Source organism: Coregonus clupeaformis, chromosome 30, assembly GCF_020615455.1.
Source record: "Coregonus clupeaformis isolate EN_2021a chromosome 30, ASM2061545v1, whole genome shotgun sequence".
Lineage (NCBI taxonomy): Eukaryota > Metazoa > Chordata > Actinopteri > Salmoniformes > Salmonidae > Coregonus > Coregonus clupeaformis.
In genome coordinates, this window is record NC_059221.1 from 40,553,964 (window position 1) to 40,575,918 (window position 21,955).

The window sequence follows — 21,955 nt, forward strand, 5'->3', positions numbered from 1 at the left end:
AATATATTTTCATTTGTTTAACACTTTTTTGGTTACTACATGATTCCATATGTGTTATTTTATAGTTCTGAGGTCGTCACTATTATTATACAATGTAAACAATAGTAAAAATAAAGAAAAACCAAACTTTTGACTGGTACTGTACATTTTTTATACATGGAAGACAGCTTTTATCAAAAATTGAGTCTATTTTAGGAATTCAAAGTTAAATATCAAAGGATTATAACAACAAGAAAACACCGATTACTGAATGGCACTCCGTCATCGCTCAAGGTTGCGAGTCCAGCACGCCTCCTCTTATGCCAGATATAAAAGCATCCCAACTTCCCTCTTGGCCTCAAACCGGTACTCTCCCCTTCCCGCTTTTACGCGCAAACACTACATGCGTTTTCTCAACAGGATTTTAATATAGTGCGATATTTCTGTAGTCGTACACAAGTGGTTTTAAGAGTTAATTATTTACATTACACAATATGGAGCTGAATTTCACACTGACAGGGCGCGACTTTCTACACTTACGCGCGCTGGCGCAGAAACTTCTGACTCCGAGGAACAACTACTCTCTGAGTCTGGAGAACTACTCTCTATTTGACAACGGATCGGAGCTCGATCAGGAGGACTCATTGGACGTGAACACTAACATCTACTCCAAGGTCCTGGTCACTGTGATCTATATCGCGCTCTTTGCGGTCGGCTGCTTAGGGAACTCCGTTACGCTATACACCCTGCTGACCAAGAAGTCCCTCCAGAATATCCAAAGCACTGTCCACTACCACCTGTCCAGTCTCGCCGTCTCCGACCTGCTCATACTAGTCCTCAGCATGCCTGTCGAGCTCTATAATTTCATCTGGGTCCATCATCCTTGGGCGTTCGGAGGAGTTGTTTGTAAAGGCTACTATTTCATTCGGGATGCCTGCTCGTATGCCACGGCTTTCAACATCGCCAGTCTCAGCGTCGAGCGTTATATGGCGATTTGCCACCCTTTCAAGGCGAAGAGCATCATGTCCTGCAGTCGCACCAAGAAGCTGATCAGTGGGATGTGGGTGGCTTCGTTCCTCTTGGCCTCTCCGATGCTCTTCACCATGGGACAGAAGTATCATGGACCCCACCGGGAGAAGATATGCACCACCACCGTGTCTCCTGTCGTATTGAAGATAGTGATTCAGGTGGGTTTGAAAGTCGTCCTTAATTCGGCAAAAATCAGTTGTAGTGGTATTTTTACGCACCAATGTTTCCATAGCGGCTTGGGCGCATGGGTCTAGTTATGTCTCCTACAGTAAATTCAGCTCTAAATAACAGATTTCTTAAATATTGACTTGTCTTTATTTTATGAGAAGGTGCCAGCACTACCTGTTGACAATTAGCTTCTGTGTGAAGAAATACAACTAATGCAAATCAGAAGAAAAAAAACATAAAACACATTTTTATCTGTGAATTTAGTAATTGAAGAAATGGGCATGTTGTACTCTGGTACTCTATGCCAAATACTATGTAATACTACACACACACACACATACACACACACACACACACACACAGAGAGAGAGAGAGAGAGAGAGAGAGAGAGAGAGAGAGAGAGAGAGAGAGAGAGAGAGAGAGAGAGAGAGAGAGAGAGAGAGAGAGAGAGAGAGAGAGAGAGAGAGAGAGAGAGAGAGAGAGAGAGAGAGAGAGAGAGAAGGGGAGAGAGAGGGAGGGGAGAGAGAGAAGGAGATATTTTATTTTATTTTATTTTATTAGGATCTCTCTTAGTCCTCATTTGGACTAATCTTCCAAGAGTCCTTAAACATTAAAAAACAGTGTATAATACAATCACATTTTCACATAAAACACACTGTTACAAACAACAGACATAATACACTGACATATTGACCAAATAAATACTCTGACAGTCTGAAAAGATAGAGTGGTTCCTTCATCTACCATAGTCCTGCCCAAACTTCCAATGTGTTATATTTAAATGGTTCTAAAGTATTGTTTGAATTTATGTATTGAAAGGTTTCTGGTTTGCTCAGATAAATTATTCAATTTATTTATTGCTCTGAATCGAAATGTTGTACATTGTGAAATAAAAGGAGTATGTTTTTTTCAATTATCTTGTTGATCAATGACCTCCGAAGAGCATTGTGCATGACTACAACAGAAGAATCATATCTCCACCTTAAAATAATCCTTGCTGCTTTGTTCTGTGCAATCTGCAGCCTCCTAATCTCACTTGCTGATGCATTTGCCCAGACCACAGAACCACAGACTCCCAATTAATGCTTGGGTTGTTTGCTTAAAAAATCTTTCCCGGCAAATATTTAGCTATCCTTCTGATCATACATGCATTTTGTATTTTTTAGAAGACCATGATAAGCAGTTTTCTAGCTGCATCCCTAGTAGTTTGGTTTTTGCAACTTCCTCCATTTTTACTTCCTCTATACTTAATTGCATCCCATGTTGTGTTGGCCTTTTCCTGGTGGAACAGACCAACATAAACTTGGTTTTCTTGCCGTTCAAAACAAGTTTGTTCCGGCAAACCCACTCCCTGATATTTCCCAGATCTACTTGTGGAGCTTGCTGTACCTGTTGAACCGATTGTATTGTATTATATATTATAAATTGTAGTGTCATCTGCAAATGTAGTAGCTTGAGTTTCAGATAAGGCATGAGGAAGGTCGTTGGTGTATATTAAGTAAAGAAGTGGCCAAAGGCAGCTGCCCTGCGGTATTCCACAGTTTGAAGAAAATGACCCATTGATATACAGTAGGTGGACTGTTTCCTGTCGGTTAGATATGACTGTACCCAATTCAATGCTGCCTCCTTGAACACATACAGCAATAATTTTGTCAAAATTATTTAGTGATCCACTAAATCAAATGCTGCAATGAAATCTAAAAGTAGTACACCCACAAACCTGCCATTATCCATAGCATTGAGCCACTGGTCAGTCATGTCAACCAATGCAGTGGTAGTGGAATGGTTTTTGCAATAATCATGCTGATTGGCTGTGATCAGATCTTTCTTTTCCATGTACTCCCATATTTGTCTAGTCACAATACCATCCAATATCTTACTGAGTGAAGGGAGTAGACTGATTGGTCGACTATTGGCAGGAGTAATGGGTTCTTTGCTGTCTTTCAGGATTGGACACATGCTTCCATTCATTTCGAAATGTCCCCTTTTCCAGTGACCAATTAAATATGTATTTCAGTGGAGCTACTATGTGGGGAAGCAGCAAAGCGAAGTAAAAATTGTCCATGAGATCATAACCTGTAGATTTATCATTGGGTAATGACTTCATAACCTGTAGATTTACCATTGGGTAATGACTTCAATAGGTTTAACACCTCCTCTACTTACCCCAATGGTAGGCTAAAAGAGCAGGTTTTTTTTTTGCTCATAATAAGGTCATCAATCCATTGGACAATAGCTTGTTTGGAAGAATGGGTGTTTACATTATCTCTCAAAATAAATTAGTTTTCTTTGTAAAAATCTGCAAAATAGTAATTCCTTAACTGTATTCCATACTTTTTTTGAACCATTTTTACAATCAATAAAAGCATTTTTGTAAAATAAAGTTTTTCTTATTGCGATTTAATTTAACTACATAATTACGTGGTGTTCTATAAATCTGTTAATACATTTCTTGTTTAGATTTGGCTGCTAAGCCTTTTGCCGTATTTCTTTGAAAAAATGCCTCACCCAGTTCGTCATCAATCCATGGAGATGGACGAGCCCCAACTGTACTCTTTCTTATTGGGGCATGATGGTCCATTACCCCAGTGAGCAAATCAATAAAACATTCTGTAGCGTGATTTAAATCATCCTCTAGATAAATCAGCTCCCAGGGTACAGCAGCCTAATCATTCTGAAATTGCTCATGACTAAATGTTAAAATGTTTCTCTTGACCACAGTCCTTGGGGGTTTCTTTGGAACCTTAGTGTTCATGGTTATGGTCAGAATATTATGGTCTGTCCAGCTCACTGGCATTGATATGGCCTTTAAGTATTGCAATGGTATATTACAGAAGATCAGATCAATGCACGTGTCTGAACGGTGACCCAACTTATTTGATGATCTAGTAGTGTCATTAACCATTTATTTCAAACCACAGCTCTCGAAATATCTCATTAATTTAGTTATATTTGAATGATTATAATCCTTCCAATTTATATTAAAATCACCCAAGGTAAATACATCTCGGTTACTGTCTGTGGCCTGGTCATACCCAGTGCACAAGTCATCCACACATCCTATCAATATGGGTGGTGAGGTGAGGCAGATGTACTTGTGCCCATAGTGCCTCTTCTTGACATACATTAAGGTCATCCCTCCTCTGGAAAGGTTTATGATTCTGAATGTACAATTCTACACCACCACCAATCCTATTCCTGTCCCTTCTAAATAGACTATATCCATGAATGTTAATTTGCCCATCATTAACAGATGCATCCAAATGCATTTCGGTTAAATAAAATAAAAAAATAATATTATTTATGTTAACCAAGTTAAAAACCTCATGTATTTTGTTAGGAAGGCTACATACATTAACCTGAGCTATACGCAACCCTTTCCTTGTCAAGTGAAGATCAATAGAGCATGTATTTGTTATAGTTAAAGTCATCATGATATACTACAACACACCAACTCAGATTTGCTTCAAATGTACAAAACATGCAATAATAGCACGTGGCCTATTCCGTGAGGCCTTACCCATTCAATGGACTCTGGAGAAAGTGACATTACGCACTACATCTGTGGGCAGTTTCAGTTGAGTTTACATCAAAGTCTCGGACAGTGTCCTCACAGCCTCTGCTGTTGTCATTCTCCAGTATCCCTGAGAAGATGAGATTGTCCCGCTTTGATCGACACTGGTACATCAAGCAGGGTTCGACACTGGTACATCAAGCAAGGTTTCTTTAAGTTGTTTGTTCTCCCTTTGCACCACCTCCACCTTGTAATAATTAGAGTCTACAGTCTAGAGTCTACAGTCTAGAGTCTACAGTATAGAGTCTACAGTATAGAGTCTACAGTATAGAGTCTACAGTCTAGAATCTACAGTCTAGAGTCTACAGTATAGAGTCTACAGAATAGAGTCTACAGTATAGAGTCTACAGAATAGAGTCTACAGTATAGAGTCTACAGTATAGAGTCTACAGAATAGAGTCTACAGTATATAGTCTACAGTATAGAGTCTAAAGTCTAGAGTCTACAGTATAGTCTACAGTATACAGTCTACAGAATAGAGTCTACAGTCTAGAGTCTACAGTATAGAGTCTACAGTATAGAGTCTACAGAATAGAGTCTACAGTATAGAGTCTACAGTATAGAGTCTACAGTATAGAGTCTACAGAATAGAGTCTACAGTATAGAGTCTACAGTATAGAGTCTACAGTATAGAGTCTACAGTCTAGTCTACAGTATAGAGTCTACAGTATAGAGTCTACAGTATAGAGTCTACAGTATAGAGTCTACAGTATAGAGTCTACAGAATAGAGTCTACAGTATAGAGTCTACAGTCTAGAGTCTACAGTATAGAGTCTACAGAATAGAGTCTACAGTATAGAGTCTACAGTATAGAGTCTATAGAATAGAGTCTACAGTATAGAGTCTACATTCTAGAGTCTACAGTATAGAGTCTACCGTCTAGTCTACAGTATAAAGTCTACAGTATAGAGTCTACAGAATAGAGTCTACAGTCTAGAGTCTACAGTATAGAGTCTACAGTATAGAGTCTACAGTCTAGTCTACAGTATAGAGTCTACAGTATAGAGTCTACAGTATAGAGTCTACAGTATAGAGTCTAAAGTATAGAGTCTACAGTATAGAGTCTACAGAATAGAGTCTACAGTATAGAGTCTACAGAATAGAGTCTACAGTATAGAGTCTACAGAATAGAGTCTACAGTCTAGAGTCTACAGTATAGAGTCTACAGTATAGAGTCTACAGTCTAGTCTACAGAATAGAGTCTACAGTATAGAGTCTACAGTCTAGAGTCTACAGTATAGAGTCTACAGAATAGAGTCTACAGAATAGAGTCTACAGTATAGAGTCTACAGAATAGAGTCTACAGTATAGAGTCTACATTCTAGAGTCTACAGTATAGAGTCTACCGTCTAGTCTACAGTATAAAGTCTACAGTATAGAGTCTACAGAATAGAGTCTACAGTCTAGAGTCTACAGTATACAGTCTACAGTATAGAGTCTACAGTCTAGTCTACAGTATAGAGTCTACAGTATAGAGTCTACAGTATAGAGTCTACAGTATAGAGTCTAAAGTCTAGAGTCTACAGTATAGTCTACAGTATACAGTCTACAGAATAGAGTCTACAGTCTAGAGTCTACAGTATAGAGTCTACAGAATAGAGTCTACAGTATAGAGTCTACAGTATAGAGTCTACAGTATAGAGTCTACAGAATAGAGTCTACAGTATAGAGTCTACAGTATAGAGTCTACAGTATAGAGTCTACAGTCTAGTCTACAGTATAGAGTCTACAGTATAGAGTCTACAGTATAGAGTCTACAGTATAGAGTCTACAGTATAGAGTCTACAGAATAGAGTCTACAGTATAGAGTCTACAGTCTAGAGTCTACAGTATAGAGTCTACAGAATAGAGTCTACAGTATAGAGTCTACAGTATAGAGTCTATAGAATAGAGTCTACAGTATAGAGTCTACATTCTAGAGTCTACAGTATAGAGTCTACCGTCTAGTCTACAGTATAAAGTCTACAGTATAGAGTCTACAGAATAGAGTCTACAGTCTAGAGTCTACAGTATAGAGTCTACAGTATAGAGTCTACAGTCTAGTCTACAGTATAGAGTCTACAGTATAGAGTCTACAGTATAGAGTCTACAGTATAGAGTCTAAAGTATAGAGTCTACAGTATAGAGTCTACAGAATAGAGTCTACAGTATAGTCTACAGAATAGAGTCTACAGTATAGAGTCTACAGAATAGAGTCTACAGTCTAGAGTCTACAGTATAGAGTCTACAGTATAGAGTCTACAGTCTAGTCTACAGAATAGAGTCTACAGTATAGAGTCTACAGTCTAGAGTCTACAGTATAGAGTCTACAGAATAGAGTCTACAGAATAGAGTCTACAGTATAGAGTCTACAGTATAGAGTCTACAGAATAGAGTCTACAGTATAGAGTCTACATTCTAGAGTCTACAGTATAGAGTCTACCGTCTAGTCTACAGTATAAAGTCTACAGTATAGAGTCTACAGAATAGAGTCTACAGTCTAGAGTCTACAGTATACAGTCTACAGTATAGAGTCTACAGTCTAGTCTACAGTATAGAGTCTACAGTATAGAGTCTACAGTATAGAGTCTACAGTATAGAGTCTACAGTATAGAGTCTACAGTATAGAGTCTACAGAATAGAGTCTACAGTATAGAGTCTACAGAATAGAGTCTACAGTATAGAGTCTACAGTATAGAGACTACAGTATAGAGTCTACAGAATAGAGTCTACAGTATAGAGTCTACAGTATAGAGTCTACAGTCTAGAGTCTACAGTATAGAGTCTACAGTATAGAGTCTACAGTATAGAGTCTACAGTATAGAGTCTACAGTATAGAGTCTACAGAATAGAGTCTACAGTCCAGAGTCTACAGAATAGAGTCTACAGTATAGAGTCTACAGAATAGAGTCTACAGAATAGTCTACAGTATAGAGTCTACAGAATAGAGTCTACAGTATAGAGTCTACAGAATAGAGTCTACAGAATAGAGTCTACAGTATAGAGTCTACAGTATAGAGTCTACAGAATAGAGTCTACAGTATAGAGTCTACAGTATAGAGTCTACAGTATAGAGTCTACAGTATAGAGTCTACAGTATAGAGTCTACAGAATAGAGTCTACAGTATAGAGTCTACAGAAAAGAGTCTACAGAATAGAGTCTACAGTATAGAGTCTACAGTATAGAGTCTACAGAATAGAGTCTACAGTATAGAGTCTACAGTATAGAGTCTACAGTATAGAGTCTACAGTCTAGAGTCTACAGTATAGAGTCTACAGTATAGAGTCTACAGTATAGAGTCTACAGTATCTTTCAGCTCCGTGTTCTCTTTCCTTTGATCATCAATCTGACATTGGCTGAATTCTAGACTGGCACATAATGCATTGATGTCCTCTCGTAGTATATCCGAGATATCAAGTTTGGCATGCCTTTCATTGATGGATTTCAACAAGTTAACATCCATATCCGTGAACCTCTCCTCTCTTTGGTGCCATCGTTGATACCGCTTGGCCAACCTGGCTTTGGTTTGTTTTGTTGGTTGTGTTTGTTGTCCTAAACAGCGCTTGAATCCTCCGAAACCTGCGACATGTTTCTTTGAGCTCGTAAGTATCTCTCGTCAATGAATCGTTCAATCTCTTCAATGGATTCTGAATCATCCAGCGTGTTTGCAGGCAGAGTAAAACTAAAATAACAAAACAACGGATGTATCTTTCCAGACCTATACAGGCCATTGGTAGATACAAACAATACAAAAATACAATCAAACTATTGTGCGCTCACTCCTGCCTGTTATATTGAACTATTTGCAGCAAAAAAATTACCGATTCTCGGAAGACTTTCGCTCTGCTAGAGAGCGAGGGGGAGAGCGAGAAGGAGAGAGAGAGGGGGAGAGAGAGAGGGGGGAGAGAGAGAAGAGAGTGGGAGAGAGAGAAGGAGAGAGAGAGAGGGGGAGAGAGAGAGAAGAGAGAGAGAGAGGGGAGAGAGAGAAGGAGAGAGAGAGAGAGAGAGAGAGAGAGAGAGAGAGAGAGAGAGAGAGAGAGAGAGACAGACAGACAGAGATGAATACCCAGTAATTAGAAAATGTTAGTTTATTTCCCCACTCCACTGTTGCAGTTGTATGTGGAAACATATTGTGGCGACAAGTAGCCTAGTGGTAGCAGGCCAGCAAACAGGGGTTGCTGGTTTGAATCCCAGCACAGACGAGAAAATCTGAAGTGGAAGGTTGCTGGAATTATCCTAAATACAATTACCTGCCATTTTGGCAATTCACAACGTATAATTGCTCTAGAGGCGCTGTACTGCAGCTGACCCATTGCTTCCAGCCCCTCTGTGTGTGTGTGTGTGTGTGTGTGTGTGTGTGTGTGTGTGTGTGTGTGTGTGTGTGTGAGTGTGTGTGTGTGTGTGTGTGTGTGAGTGTGTATTAGGGAGGTAGGTTGTGTATAAAGACACATTTCAGTTAATGGACAATAAAGTACATTTTATCTTGTCCCTCCTTGCAATCCCCACCCCCTCCACTTCTATCCTCACATACCACTGTCACACATGAAGAATGAGAGCAAACTAATACAAACAGTCATGTCTCCTAGGGGTGCTGTTGTTGTTGTAGCACTTGTCACACAGACAACAGTCATGTCTCCTAGGGGTGCTGTTGTTGTTGTAGCACTTGTCACACAGACAACAGTCATGTCTCCTAGGGGTGCTGTTGTTGTTGTAGCACTTGTCTCATCAGACAACAGTCATGTCTCCTAGGGGTGCTGTTGTTGTCGTAGCAATTGTCACACAGACAACAGTCATGTCTCCTAGGGGTGCTGTTGTTGTCGTAGCACTTGTCACACAGACAACAGTCATGTCTCCAAGGGGTGCTGTTGTTGTCGTAGTGCTTTTCTCATCAGACAACAGTCATGTCTCCTAGGGGTGCTGTTGTTGTTGTAGCACTTGTCACACAGACAACAGTCATGTCTCCTAGGGGTGCTGTTGTTGTTGTAGCACTTGTCTCATCAGACAACAGTCATGTCTCCTAGGGGTGCTGTTGTTGTCGTAGCAATTGTCACACAGACAACAGTCATGTCTCCTAGGGGTGCTGTTGTTGTCGTAGCACTTGTCACACAGACAACAGTTATGTCTCCAAGGGGTGCTGTTGTTGTCGTAGCAATTGTCACACAGACAACAGTCATGTCTCCTAGGGGTGCTGTTGTTGTCGTAGCACTTGTCACAGAGACAACAGTCATGTCTCCTAGGGGTGCTGTTGTTGTTGTAGCACTTGTCTCATCAGACAACAGTCATGTCTCCTAGGGGTGCTGTTGTTGTCGTAGCACTTGTCACACAGACAACAGTCATGTCTCCTAGGGGTGCTGTTGTTGTCGTAGCACTTGTCACACAGACAACAGTCATGTCTCCTAGGGGTGCTGTTGTTGTCATAGCACTTGTCACACAGACAACAGTCATGTCTCCATATTTCTACAGAATGAATGGTGGAGCAAGGTGGAGCTCAGAGCTTGATGGTATTGCAACGTAAATTGTACGGATATGTGCTTCCACAGAACTTACCATCATTCTAAGAATTACATGGCCACAGCTGTCTGTTTTTTATTCTGTATCTGTGTGTGTGTGTGTGTGTGTGTGTGTATGTGTGTGTGTGTGTGTGTGTGTGTGTGTGTGTGTGTGTGCATGTGTGTGTGTGTGTAGTATTACATAGTATTTGGCATAGAGCACTACAGTACAAGATGCCCATTTCTTACATCATTTAATTCCAAGGCTGAAGATGTTCCTCCTCCTCCTCCTCCTCCTCCTCCTCCTCCTCCTCCTCCTCCACCTCCTCCTCCTCCTCCTCCTCCTCCTCCTCCTCCAAGGAGGGCAGCCACATACTATATGTCTTCATTTCTTTTCTTTTGAGGGGTCACCACTACTACACTAGCTGTATGTTAGTGTGTGTGTGTGTGTGTTAATGTATGTTAGTGTATGTTAGTGTGTTAGTGTATGTTAGTGTGTGTTAGTGTGTGTAGTGTGTGTTAGTGTGTGTGTAGTGTGTGTTAATGTATGTTAGTGTGTGTAGTGTATGTAGTGTGTGTTAGTGTTTTTAGTGTGTTAGTGTGTTAGTGTGTGTAGTGTGTGTAGTGTGTTAGTGTGTTACTGTGTGTAGTGTGTGTTAGTGTGTGTAGTGTGTGTGTGCGTGTGTGTTAGTGTATGTAATGTGTGTTAGTGTGTGTAGTGTGTTAGTGTGTGTAGTGTGTTAGTGTGTTGTGTGATAGTGTGTGAAGTGTATGTAGGGTGTGTAGTGTGTATAGTGTGTTATTGTGTGTAGTGTGTGTAGTGTGTGTAGTGTGTGTAGTGTGTGTTAGTGTGTGTAGTGTGTGTAGTGTGTGTAGTGTGTGTAGTGTGTTAGTGTGTGTAGTGTGTTAGTGTGTGTTAGTGTGTTAGGTGTGTGTAGTGTGTGTAGTGTGTGTAGTGTGTGTGTGTGTGTGTGTGTGTGTGTGTGTGTGTGTGTGTGTGTGTGTGTGTGTGTGTGTGCATGTGTGTGTGTGTGTAGTATTACATAGTATTTGGCATAGAGCACTACAGTACAAGATGCCCATTTCTTACATCATTTAATTCCAAGGCTGAAGATGTTCCTCCTCCTCCTCCTCCTCCTCCTCCTCCTCCTCCTCCTCCTCCACCTCCTCCTCCTCCTCCTCCTCCTCCTCCTCCTCCTCCTCCAAGGAGGGCAGCCACATACTATATGTCTTCATTTCTTTTCTTTTGAGGGGTCACCACTACTACACTAGCTGTATGTTAGTGTGTGTGTGTGTGTGTGTTAATGTATGTTAGTGTATGTTAGTGTGTTAGTGTATGTTAGTGTGTGTTAGTGTGTGTAGTGTGTGTTAGTGTGTGTGTAGTGTGTGTTAATGTATGTTAGTGTGTGTAGTGTATGTAGTGTGTGTTAGTGTTTTTAGTGTGTTAGTGTGTTAGTGTGTGTGTGTGTGTGTGTGTGTGAGTGTGTATTAGGGAGGTAGGTTGTGTATAAAGACACATTTCAGTTAATGGACAATAAAGTACATTTTATCTTGTCCCTCCTTGCAATCCCCACCCCCTCCACTTCTATCCTCACATACCACTGTCACACATGAAGAATGAGAGCAAACTAATACAAACAGTCATGTCTCCTAGGGGTGCTGTTGTTGTTGTAGCACTTGTCACACAGACAACAGTCATGTCTCCTAGGGGTGCTGTTGTTGTTGTAGCACTTGTCACACAGACAACAGTCATGTCTCCTAGGGGTGCTGTTGTTGTTGTAGCACTTGTCTCATCAGACAACAGTCATGTCTCCTAGGGGTGCTGTTGTTGTCGTAGCAATTGTCACACAGACAACAGTCATGTCTCCTAGGGGTGCTGTTGTTGTCGTAGCACTTGTCACACAGACAACAGTCATGTCTCCAAGGGGTGCTGTTGTTGTCGTAGTGCTTTTCTCATCAGACAACAGTCATGTCTCCTAGGGGTGCTGTTGTTGTTGTAGCACTTGTCACACAGACAACAGTCATGTCTCCTAGGGGTGCTGTTGTTGTTGTAGCACTTGTCTCATCAGACAACAGTCATGTCTCCTAGGGGTGCTGTTGTTGTCGTAGCAATTGTCACACAGACAACAGTCATGTCTCCTAGGGGTGCTGTTGTTGTCGTAGCACTTGTCACACAGACAACAGTTATGTCTCCAAGGGGTGCTGTTGTTGTCGTAGCAATTGTCACACAGACAACAGTCATGTCTCCTAGGGGTGCTGTTGTTGTCGTAGCACTTGTCACAGAGACAACAGTCATGTCTCCTAGGGGTGCTGTTGTTGTTGTAGCACTTGTCTCATCAGACAACAGTCATGTCTCCTAGGGGGTGCTGTTGTTGTCGTAGCACTTGTCACACAGACAACAGTCATGTCTCCTAGGGGGTGCTGTTGTTGTCGTAGCACTTGTCACACAGACAACAGTCATGTCTCCTAGGGGTGCTGTTGTTGTCATAGCACTTGTCACACAGACAACAGTCATGTCTCCATATTTCTACAGAATGAATGGTGGAGCAAGGTGGAGCTCAGAGCTTGATGGTATTGCAACGTAAATTGTACGGATATGTGCTTCCACAGAACTTACCATCATTCTAAGAATTACATGGCCACAGCTGTCTGTTTTTTATTCTGTATCTGTGTGTGTGTGTGTGTGTGTGTGTGTATGTGTGTGTGTGTGTGTGTGTGTGTGTGTGTGTGTGCATGTGTGTGTGTGTGTAGTATTACATAGTATTTGGCATAGAGCACTACAGTACAAGATGCCCATTTCTTACATCATTTAATTCCAAGGCTGAAGATGTTCCTCCTCCTCCTCCTCCTCCTCCTCCTCCTCCTCCTCCACCTCCTCCTCCTCCTCCTCCTCCTCCTCCTCCTCCTCCAAGGAGGGCAGCCACATACTATATGTCTTCATTTCTTTTCTTTTGAGGGGTCACCACTACTACACTAGCTGTATGTTAGTGTGTGTGTGTGTGTGTTAATGTATGTTAGTGTATGTTAGTGTGTTAGTGTATGTTAGTGTGTGTTAGTGTGTGTAGTGTGTGTTAGTGTGTGTGTAGTGTGTGTTAATGTATGTTAGTGTGTGTAGTGTATGTAGTGTGTGTTAGTGTTTTTAGTGTGTTAGTGTGTTAGTGTGTGTAGTGTGTGTAGTGTGTTAGTGTGTTACTGTGTGTAGTGTGTGTTAGTGTGTGTAGTGTGTGTGTGCGTGTGTGTTAGTGTATGTAATGTGTGTTAGTGTGTGTAGTGTGTTAGTGTGTGTAGTGTGTTAGTGTGTTGTGTGATAGTGTGTGAAGTGTATGTAGGGTGTGTAGTGTGTATAGTGTGTTATTGTGTGTAGTGTGTGTAGTGTGTGTAGTGTGTGTAGTGTGTGTTAGTGTGTGTAGTGTGTGTAGTGTGTGTAGTGTGTGTAGTGTGTTAGTGTGTGTAGTGTGTTAGTGTGTGTTAGTGTGTTAGTGTGTGTAGTGTGTGTAGTGTGTGTAGTGTGTGTGTGTGTGTGTGTGTGTGTGTGTGTGTGTGTGTGTGTGTGTGTGTGTGTGTGTGTGTGTGTGTGTGCATGTGTGTGTGTGTGTAGTATTACATAGTATTTGGCATAGAGCACTACAGTACAAGATGCCCATTTCTTACATCATTTAATTCCAAGGCTGAAGATGTTCCTCCTCCTCCTCCTCCTCCTCCTCCTCCTCCTCCTCCTCCTCCACCTCCTCCTCCTCCTCCTCCTCCTCCTCCTCCTCCTCCAAGGAGGGCAGCCACATACTATATGTCTTCATTTCTTTTCTTTTGAGGGGTCACCACTACTACACTAGCTGTATGTTAGTGTGTGTGTGTGTGTGTGTTAATGTATGTTAGTGTATGTTAGTGTGTTAGTGTATGTTAGTGTGTGTTAGTGTGTGTAGTGTGTGTTAGTGTGTGTGTAGTGTGTGTTAATGTATGTTAGTGTGTGTAGTGTATGTAGTGTGTGTTAGTGTTTTTAGTGTGTTAGTGTGTTAGTGTGTGTAGTGTGTGTAGTGTGTTAGTGTGTTACTGTGTGTAGTGTGTGTTAGTGTGTGTAGTGTGTGTGTGCGTGTGTGTTAGTGTATGTAATGTGTGTTAGTGTGTGTAGTGTGTTAGTGTGTGTAGTGTGTTAGTGTGTTGTGTGATAGTGTGTGAAGTGTATGTAGGGTGTGTAGTGTGTATAGTGTGTTATTGTGTGTAGTGTGTGTAGTGTGTGTAGTGTTTGTAGTGTGTGTTAGTGTGTGTAGTGTGTGTAGTGTGTGTAGTGTGTGTTAGTGTGTGTAGTGTGTTAGTGTGTGTAGTGTGTTAGTGTGTGTTAGTGTGTTAGTGTGTGTAGTGTGTGTAGTGTGTGTAGTGTGTGTGTGTGTGTGTGTGTGTGTGTGTGTGTGTGTGTGTGTGTGTGTGTGTGCATGTGTGTGTGTGTGTAGTATTACATAGTATTTGGCATAGAGCACTACAGTACAAGATGCCCATTTCTTACATCATTTAATTCCAAGGCTGAAGATGTTCCTCCTCCTCCTCCTCCTCCTCCTCTTCCTCCTCCTCCACCTCCTCCTCCTCCTCCTCCTCCTCCTCCTCCTCCTCCTCCTCCTCCTCCAAGGAGGGCAGCCACATACTATATGTCTTCATTTATTTTCTTTTGAGGGGTCACCACTACTACACTAGCTGTATGTTAGTGTGTGTGTGTGTGTGTTAATGTATGTTAGTGTATGTTAGTGTGTTAGTGTATGTTAGTGTGTGTTAGTGTGTGTAGTGTGTGTTAGTGTGTGTGTAGTGTGTGTTAATGTATGTTAGTGTGTGTAGTGTATGTAGTGTGTGTTAGTGTTCTTAGTGTGTTAGTGTGTTAGTGTGTGTAGTGTGTGTAGTGTGTTAGTGTGTTACTGTGTGTAGTGTGTGTTAGTGTGTGTAGTGTGTGTGTGCGTGTGTGTTAGTGTATGTAATGTGTGTTAGTGTGTGTAGTGTGTTAGTGTGTGTAGTGTGTTAGTGTGTTGTGTGATAGTGTGTGAAGTGTATGTAGGGTGTGTAGTGTGTGTAGTGTGTTATTGTGTGTAGTGTGTGTAGTGTGTGTAGTGTGTGTAGTGTGTGTTAGTGTGTGTAGTGTGTGTAGTGTGTGTAGTGTGTGTTAGTGTGTGTAGTGTGTTAGTGTGTGTAGTGTGTTAGTGTGTGTTAGTGTGTTAGTGTGTGTAGTGTGTGTAGTGTGTGTAGTGTGTGTTAGTGTGTGTAGTGTGTTAGTGTGTGTAGTGTGTTAGTGTGTTAGTGTTTTTTGTGTGTTAGTGTGTGTAGTGTGTGTAGTGTGTGTAGTGTGTTAGTGTTTGTAGTGTGTTAGTGTGTGTAGTGTGTGTAGTGTGTTAGTGTGTTAGTGTGTGTAGTATGTGTAGTGTGTGTAGTGTGTGTAGTGTGTTAGTGTTTGTAGTGTGTTAGTGAGTGTAGTGTGTGTAGTGTGTGTTAGTGTGTTAGTGTTTGTTGTGTGTTAGTGTGTGTAGTGTGTGTAGTGTGTGTAGTGTGTTAGTGTTTGTAGTGTGTTAGTGTGTGTAGTGTGTGTAGTGTGTGTTAGTGTGTTAGTGTGTGTAGTGTGTGTAGTGTGTGTAGTGTGTTAGTGTGTGTAGTGTGTGTAGTGTGTTAGTGTGTGTAGTGTGTGTAGTGTGTTAGTGTGTGTAGTGTGTGTAGTGTGTGTAGTGTGTTAGTGTGTGTAGTGTGTGTAGTGTGTGTAGTGTGTTAGTGTGTGTAGTGTGTTAGTGTGTGTAGTGTGTGTAGTGTGTGTTAGTGTTTGTAGTGTGTGTAGTGTGTGTAGTGTGTTAGTGTGTGTAGTTTGTGTAGTGTGTGTTAGTGTGTGCAGTGTGTTAGTGTGTGTAGTGTGTTAGTGTGTGTAGTGTGTGTAGTGTGTGTAGTGTGTTAGTGTTTGTAGTGTGTTAGTGTGTGTAGTGTGTGTAGTGTGTTAGTGTGTGTAGTGTGTTAGTGAGTGTAGTGTGTGTAGTGTGTGTTAGTGTGTGTAGTGTGTGTAGTGTGTGTTAGTGTGTGAAGTGTGTGTTAGTGTGTGTAGTGTGTGTAGTGTGTGTCGTGTGTTAGTGTGTGTGTTGTGTGTAGTGTGTATTAGTGTGTGTAGTGTGTGTAGTGTGTGTATGTGTGTGTAGTGTGTGTAGTGTGTGTTAGTGTGTGTAGTGTGTGTAGTGTGTGTTAGTGTGTGTAGTGTGTGTAGTGTGTGTTAGTGTGTGTAGTGTGTGTAGTGTGTGTTAGTGTGTGAAGTGTGTGTTAGTTTGTGTAGTGTGTTAGTGTGTGTAGTGTGTGTAGTGTGTGTAGTGTGTGTAGGGTGTTAGTGTGTGTTAATGTGTGTAGTGTGTCAGTGTGTGTAGTGTGTTAGTGTGTGTATTGTGTGTAGTGTGTTAGTGTGTGAAGTGTGTTAGTGTGTGAAGTGTGTGTAGTGTGTTAGTGTGTGTAGTGTGTTAGTGTGTGTAGTGTGTTAGTGTGTGTAGTGTGTGTAGTGTGTTAGTGTGTGTAGTGTGTGTAGTGTGTGTAGTGTGTTAGTGTGTGTAGTGTGTGTAGTGTGTGTTAGTGTGTGTAGTGTGTGTAGTGTGTGTGTTAGTGTGTGTAGTGTGTTAGTGCTGTTGTTGTTGTTACACTTGTCACACAGACAACAGTCATGTCTCCTAGGGGTGCTGTTGTTGTCGTAGCACTTGTCACACAGACAACAGTCATGTCTCCTAGGGGTGCTGTTGTTGTCGTAGCAATTGTCACACAGACAACAGTCATGTCTCCTAGGGGTGCTGTTGTTGTTGTAACACTTGTCACACAGACATCAGTCATGTCTCCTAGGGGTGCTGTTGTTGTCATAGCACTTGTCACACAGACAACAGTCATGTCTCCTAGGGGTGCTGTTGTTGTCGTAGCGCTTGTCACACAGACAACAGTCATGTCTCCTAGGGGTGCTGTTGTTGTTGTAGCACTTGTCTCATCAGACAACAGTCATGTCTCCTAGGGGTGCTGTTGTTGTTGTAGCACTTGTCTCATCAGACAACAGTCATGTCTCCTAGGGGTGCTGTTGTTGTCGTAGCACTTGTCACACAGACAACAGTCATGTCTCCTAGGGGTGCTGTTGTTGTCGTAGCACTTGTCACACAGACAACAGTCATGTCTCCATATTTCTACAGAATGAATGGTGGAGCAAGGTGGAGCTCAGAGCTTGATGGTATTGCAACGTAAATTGTATGGATATGTGCTTCCACAAAATTTACCATCATTCTAAGAATTACATGGCCACAGCTGTCTGTTTTTTATTCTGTCTCTGTGTGTGTGTGTGTGTGTGTGTGTGTGTGTTTATGTGTGTGTGTGTGTGTGTGTGTGTGTGTATGTGTGTGTGTGTGTGTGTGTGTGTGTGTGTGTGTGTGTGTGTGTGTGTGTAGTATTACATAGTATTTGGCATAGAGCACTATGTGTGTGTGTAGTATTACATAGTATTTGGCATAGAGCACTACAGTACAAGATGCCCATTTCTTACATCATTTAATTCCAAGGCTGAAGATGTTCCTCCTCCTCCTCCTCCTCCTCCTCCTCCTCCTCCTCCTCCTCCTCCTCCAAGGAGGGCAGCCACATACTATATGTCTTCATTTCTTTTCTTTTGAGGGGTCACCACTACTACACTAGCTGTATGTTAGTGTGTGTGTGTGTGTGTTAATGTATGTTAGTGTATGTTAGTGTGTTAGTGTATGTTAGTGTGTGTTAGTGTGTGTAGTGTGTGTTAGTTTGTGTGTAGTGTGTGTTAGTTTGTGTAGTGTGTTAGTGTGTGTAGTGTGTGTAGTGTGTGTTAGTGTGTGTAGTGTGTGTAGTGTGTGTAGTGTGTTAGTGTGTGTAGTGTGTGTAGTGTGTTAGTGTGTGTAGTGTGTTAGTGTGTGTAGTGTGTGTAGTGTGTTAGTGTGTGTAGTGTGCCAGAGATTTATAAGTAGACTCCCATTTCAGAAGCAGCTGGACTGATAAACCTGTTTACCTTTTTCAGTTTGACTTCCCGCTGTTCCATAGCGCAGTGTCCCATAACACTTCATCCCACCAGAGAGAGAGAGAGAGAGAGAGAGAGAGAGAGAGAGAGAGAGAGAGAGAGAGAGAGAGAGAGAGAGAGAAGGGGGGGGGAGAGAGAGGGTGAGAGAGAGAGAGAGAGAGAGAGAGAGAGAGAGAGAGAGAGAGAGAGAGAGAGGGAGAGAGAGAGAGAGAGAGAGAGAGAGAGAGAGAGAGAGGGAGAGAGAGAGAGAGAGAGAGAGAGAGAGAGAGAGAGAGAGAGAGAGAGAGAGAGAGAGAGAGAGAGAGAGAGATCCACTGATGTTGAGTGTGTGGGAAACGTAGGAATGTAGCCCTCTAAATTGTATGCTGTCCCCTGTCGATAGGTGTAGAGTGTGTGTGTGTGTGTGTGCATGCATGTTGCCGTGCTCAGTATTACATAGTACTTGGCATAGAGCACAACAGAATAACAGGGGACGCTGGCATTAAGCTGAGTGGTGTGCCGCAGAGCAGGGAACACTCTGGTTGTATTTTTGGAGAATCCATGCTGTGTGAGATAGTTGTTGCTTATTCCAACCACCTCAACCTCCTGTGAAGCCACCAGGAAACAACACTCATGACTGATGACAGGACGGTGGCACAGCATGCATCTACCAGTTACAGCTCACACACTCAGCCAAGGCTTGACTTAACCCCAAAAGTATCTTGCTGTGTTTACAGTGGCAGACCAATTCTGATATTTTGCCTAATTATGGGCAAAAAAGCTGACCTGATTGGTCAAAAGACCAATTAGTGAAAAAAAAGATGAGAATTGGCGAAACACAGTCTATAGTGTTACTTTTGCTGTCACTTGGCCAAACATCCTGCTTTAACACATGAGATTAGATTGACTTGGCCAAACATCCTGCTTTATCACCAGAGATTAGATTGACTTGGCCAAACATCCTGCTTTAACACCAGAGATTAGATTGACTTGGCCAAACATCCTGCTTTAACACCAGAGATTAGATTGACTTGGCCAAACATCCTGCTTTAACACCAGAGATTAGATTGACTTGGCCAAACATCCTGCTTTAACACCAGAGATTAGATTGACTTGGCCAAACATCCTGCTTTAACACCAGAGATTAGATTGACTTGGCCAAACATCCTGCTTTAACACCAGAGATTAGATTGATTTGGCCAAACATCCTGCTTTAACACCAGAGATTAGATTGACTTGGCCAAACATCCTGCTTTAACACCAGAGATTAGATTGATTTGGCCAAACATCCTGCTTTAACACCAGAGATTAGATTGACTTGGCCAAACATCCTGCTTTAACACCAGAGATTAGATTGATTTGGCCAAACATCCTGCTTTAACACCAGAGATTAGATTGATTTAACCAAACATCCTGCTTTATCAACACAGATTAGATTTGTTTAATAAATCACCCATGATTCAGGTAAGGTTCTAGGGTCAGGTTTCAATTCATCTCGTTTAAATCCAGCTTTGTCTCTTCACCAACATATGAGACATACACAAACATATCGTGCCAATCCCACTACAATGTCAATCCCACTACCATGCCAATCCAGCTACCATGCCAATCCCACTACCATGTCAGTCCCACTACAACGCCAATGCCAATTCCACTACCATGCCAATTCCACTACCATGCCAATCCCACTGCCATGCCAATCCCACTACCATGCCAATCCCACTACCATGTCAATCCCACTGCCATTCAGAACCTAGCATTAGGGTTGGCTAATCTCGGTTAATCCAGAACTAAAATCTTCCCTAATTTTGTCTGATGCTTGATTACCATTGATGTTTATGTAGTCTGTCCACGAGATATTAAGTGTTGGCCAATGCCTAGATACCCATTACGTATGTCACAGAGAGAGAGGTTGCAGCTGGGAGCTTCTGTCAGGGGACAGCCCCTGTTAATAAACAGGCACAGAAACAGGGAGGACAGACACCGACGCCTCTTTGGCTCTCTGGCCTGCTGGTATGTGCTCCTGGCTCCACTCCCCCAGAGAGAGAGCCTGTGCTGGGGTCTGGACACTGGCTCCTGGCACGCCAGGCTGGCTAGCTGGTGGTTGGTGACTTCTCCATCCCCCCCACAGGAATTAGTCAAAGCTACTGTATGTATTAGAATTAGATGTACAGCGTTCCCAATGCAACCTAATCAACTTTTATGTTTGCCGTTTATTCAGTCGAAAAGTACATTATCTTCCATGTGTGTCTGTACTGTAGGTCTCTGGACACAACAACACAATACAAATCACCACAGGGAACCCGGTGTATATTCATCTCTGACTCTACTACTTCAACAATGGGTGATCAGTGAACCGCTGTGAAATGATGCGCCCTCATAGAATGTCAGGGAACCTTGGGGGCTCAGAGTTAAGTTCTTTATTTCAAAGGTATTACATTTTTTGGACTCTGATTTTCCCTCCATACCCAAAGCATAAGTGTAAAAAAAACATTCATCATCTGTCATTTGCTCTCCATCACCCAGACAGCTTCTAGACACTATAGGTGAATCGGATCTCATTTCAGCTCCAGGCTATAACATTTACATTTACATTTTAGTCATTTAGCAGACGCTCTTATCCAGAGCGACTTACAGGAGCAATTAGGGTTAAGTGCCTTGCTCAAGGGCACATTTACGTCATTTAGCAGACGCTCTTAAACAGAGCGACTCACAAATTGGTGCATTCACCCTATAGGCAGTGGGATAACCACTTTACAATTTTGGGGGGGTAGAAGGATTACTTTATCCTATCCCAGGTATTCCTTAAAGAGGTGGGGTTTCAAATGTCTCCGGAAGGTGGTGAGTGACTCCGCTGTCCTGGCGTCGTGAGGGAGCTTGTTCCACCATTGGGGTGCCAGAGCAGCGAACAGTTTTGACTGGGCTGAGCGGGAACTATGCTTCCGCAGAGGAAGGGGAGCCAGCAGGCCAGAGGTGGATGAACGCAATGCCCTCGTTTGGGTGTAGGGACTAATCAAAGCCCGAAGGTACAGAGGTGCCGTTCCCCTCACTGCTCCATAGGCAAGCACCATGGTCTTGTAGCGGATGCGAGCTTCAACTGGAAGCCAGTGGAGTGTGTGGAGGAGGGGGGTGACGTGAGAAAACTTGGGAAGGTTGAACACCAGACGGGCTGCGGCATTCTGGATGAGTTGTAGGGGTTTAATAAAGTTGTAGGGGTATAAGCGATGTTAAGACCAAGAGTTACACCATTCAAAGTACTGCTCATCTTTAGTGTGCCTAAGTGGCCCAGGGACCCAAGGGTGTTTTTATACACTAAAGGGTTTTGCTGGTCTTAAGTCTAACAATATGGTATTACCAAATAATCATAATCTACAGTATATTATAAAACTGCCTTCAGAAAGTATTCATACCCCTTAACTTATTCCACGTTTTGTTGAGTTACAGTCTGAATTCAAAATGGACTAAATAGATACTTTTTCAAACCCATCTACACAAAATAACCCATAATAAGAAAGTGAAAACATGTTTTAATTATTTTTAGCACATTTATTGAAAATGAAATAAAGAAATATCTAATAATAATAATATGCCATTTAGCAGACGCTTTTATCCAAAGCGACTTACAGTCGTGCGTGCATACATTTTTGTGGTCCCGGGGATCGAACCCACTACCTTAGCGTTACAAGCGCCGTGCTCTACCAGCTGAGCTACAGAGGACCATAAATGAAATATCTCATTTACATAAGTATTCA

General features: G+C 42.1%; 1 protein-coding gene across 1 annotated transcript in view; it reads left to right on the forward strand.

Moving 5' to 3' along the window:
- Positions 1-473: 473 nt before the first annotated feature.
- The window catches only part of LOC121546563 (neurotensin receptor type 1-like), a 53,406-nt gene continuing 31,924 nt past the window's right edge, over positions 474-21,955 (forward strand). The window contains exon 1 of the mRNA XM_041857816.1: positions 474-1,166. Within this exon, the coding sequence (XP_041713750.1) occupies positions 474-1,166 (693 nt within the window). The remainder of the gene's footprint in view (positions 1,167-21,955) is intronic.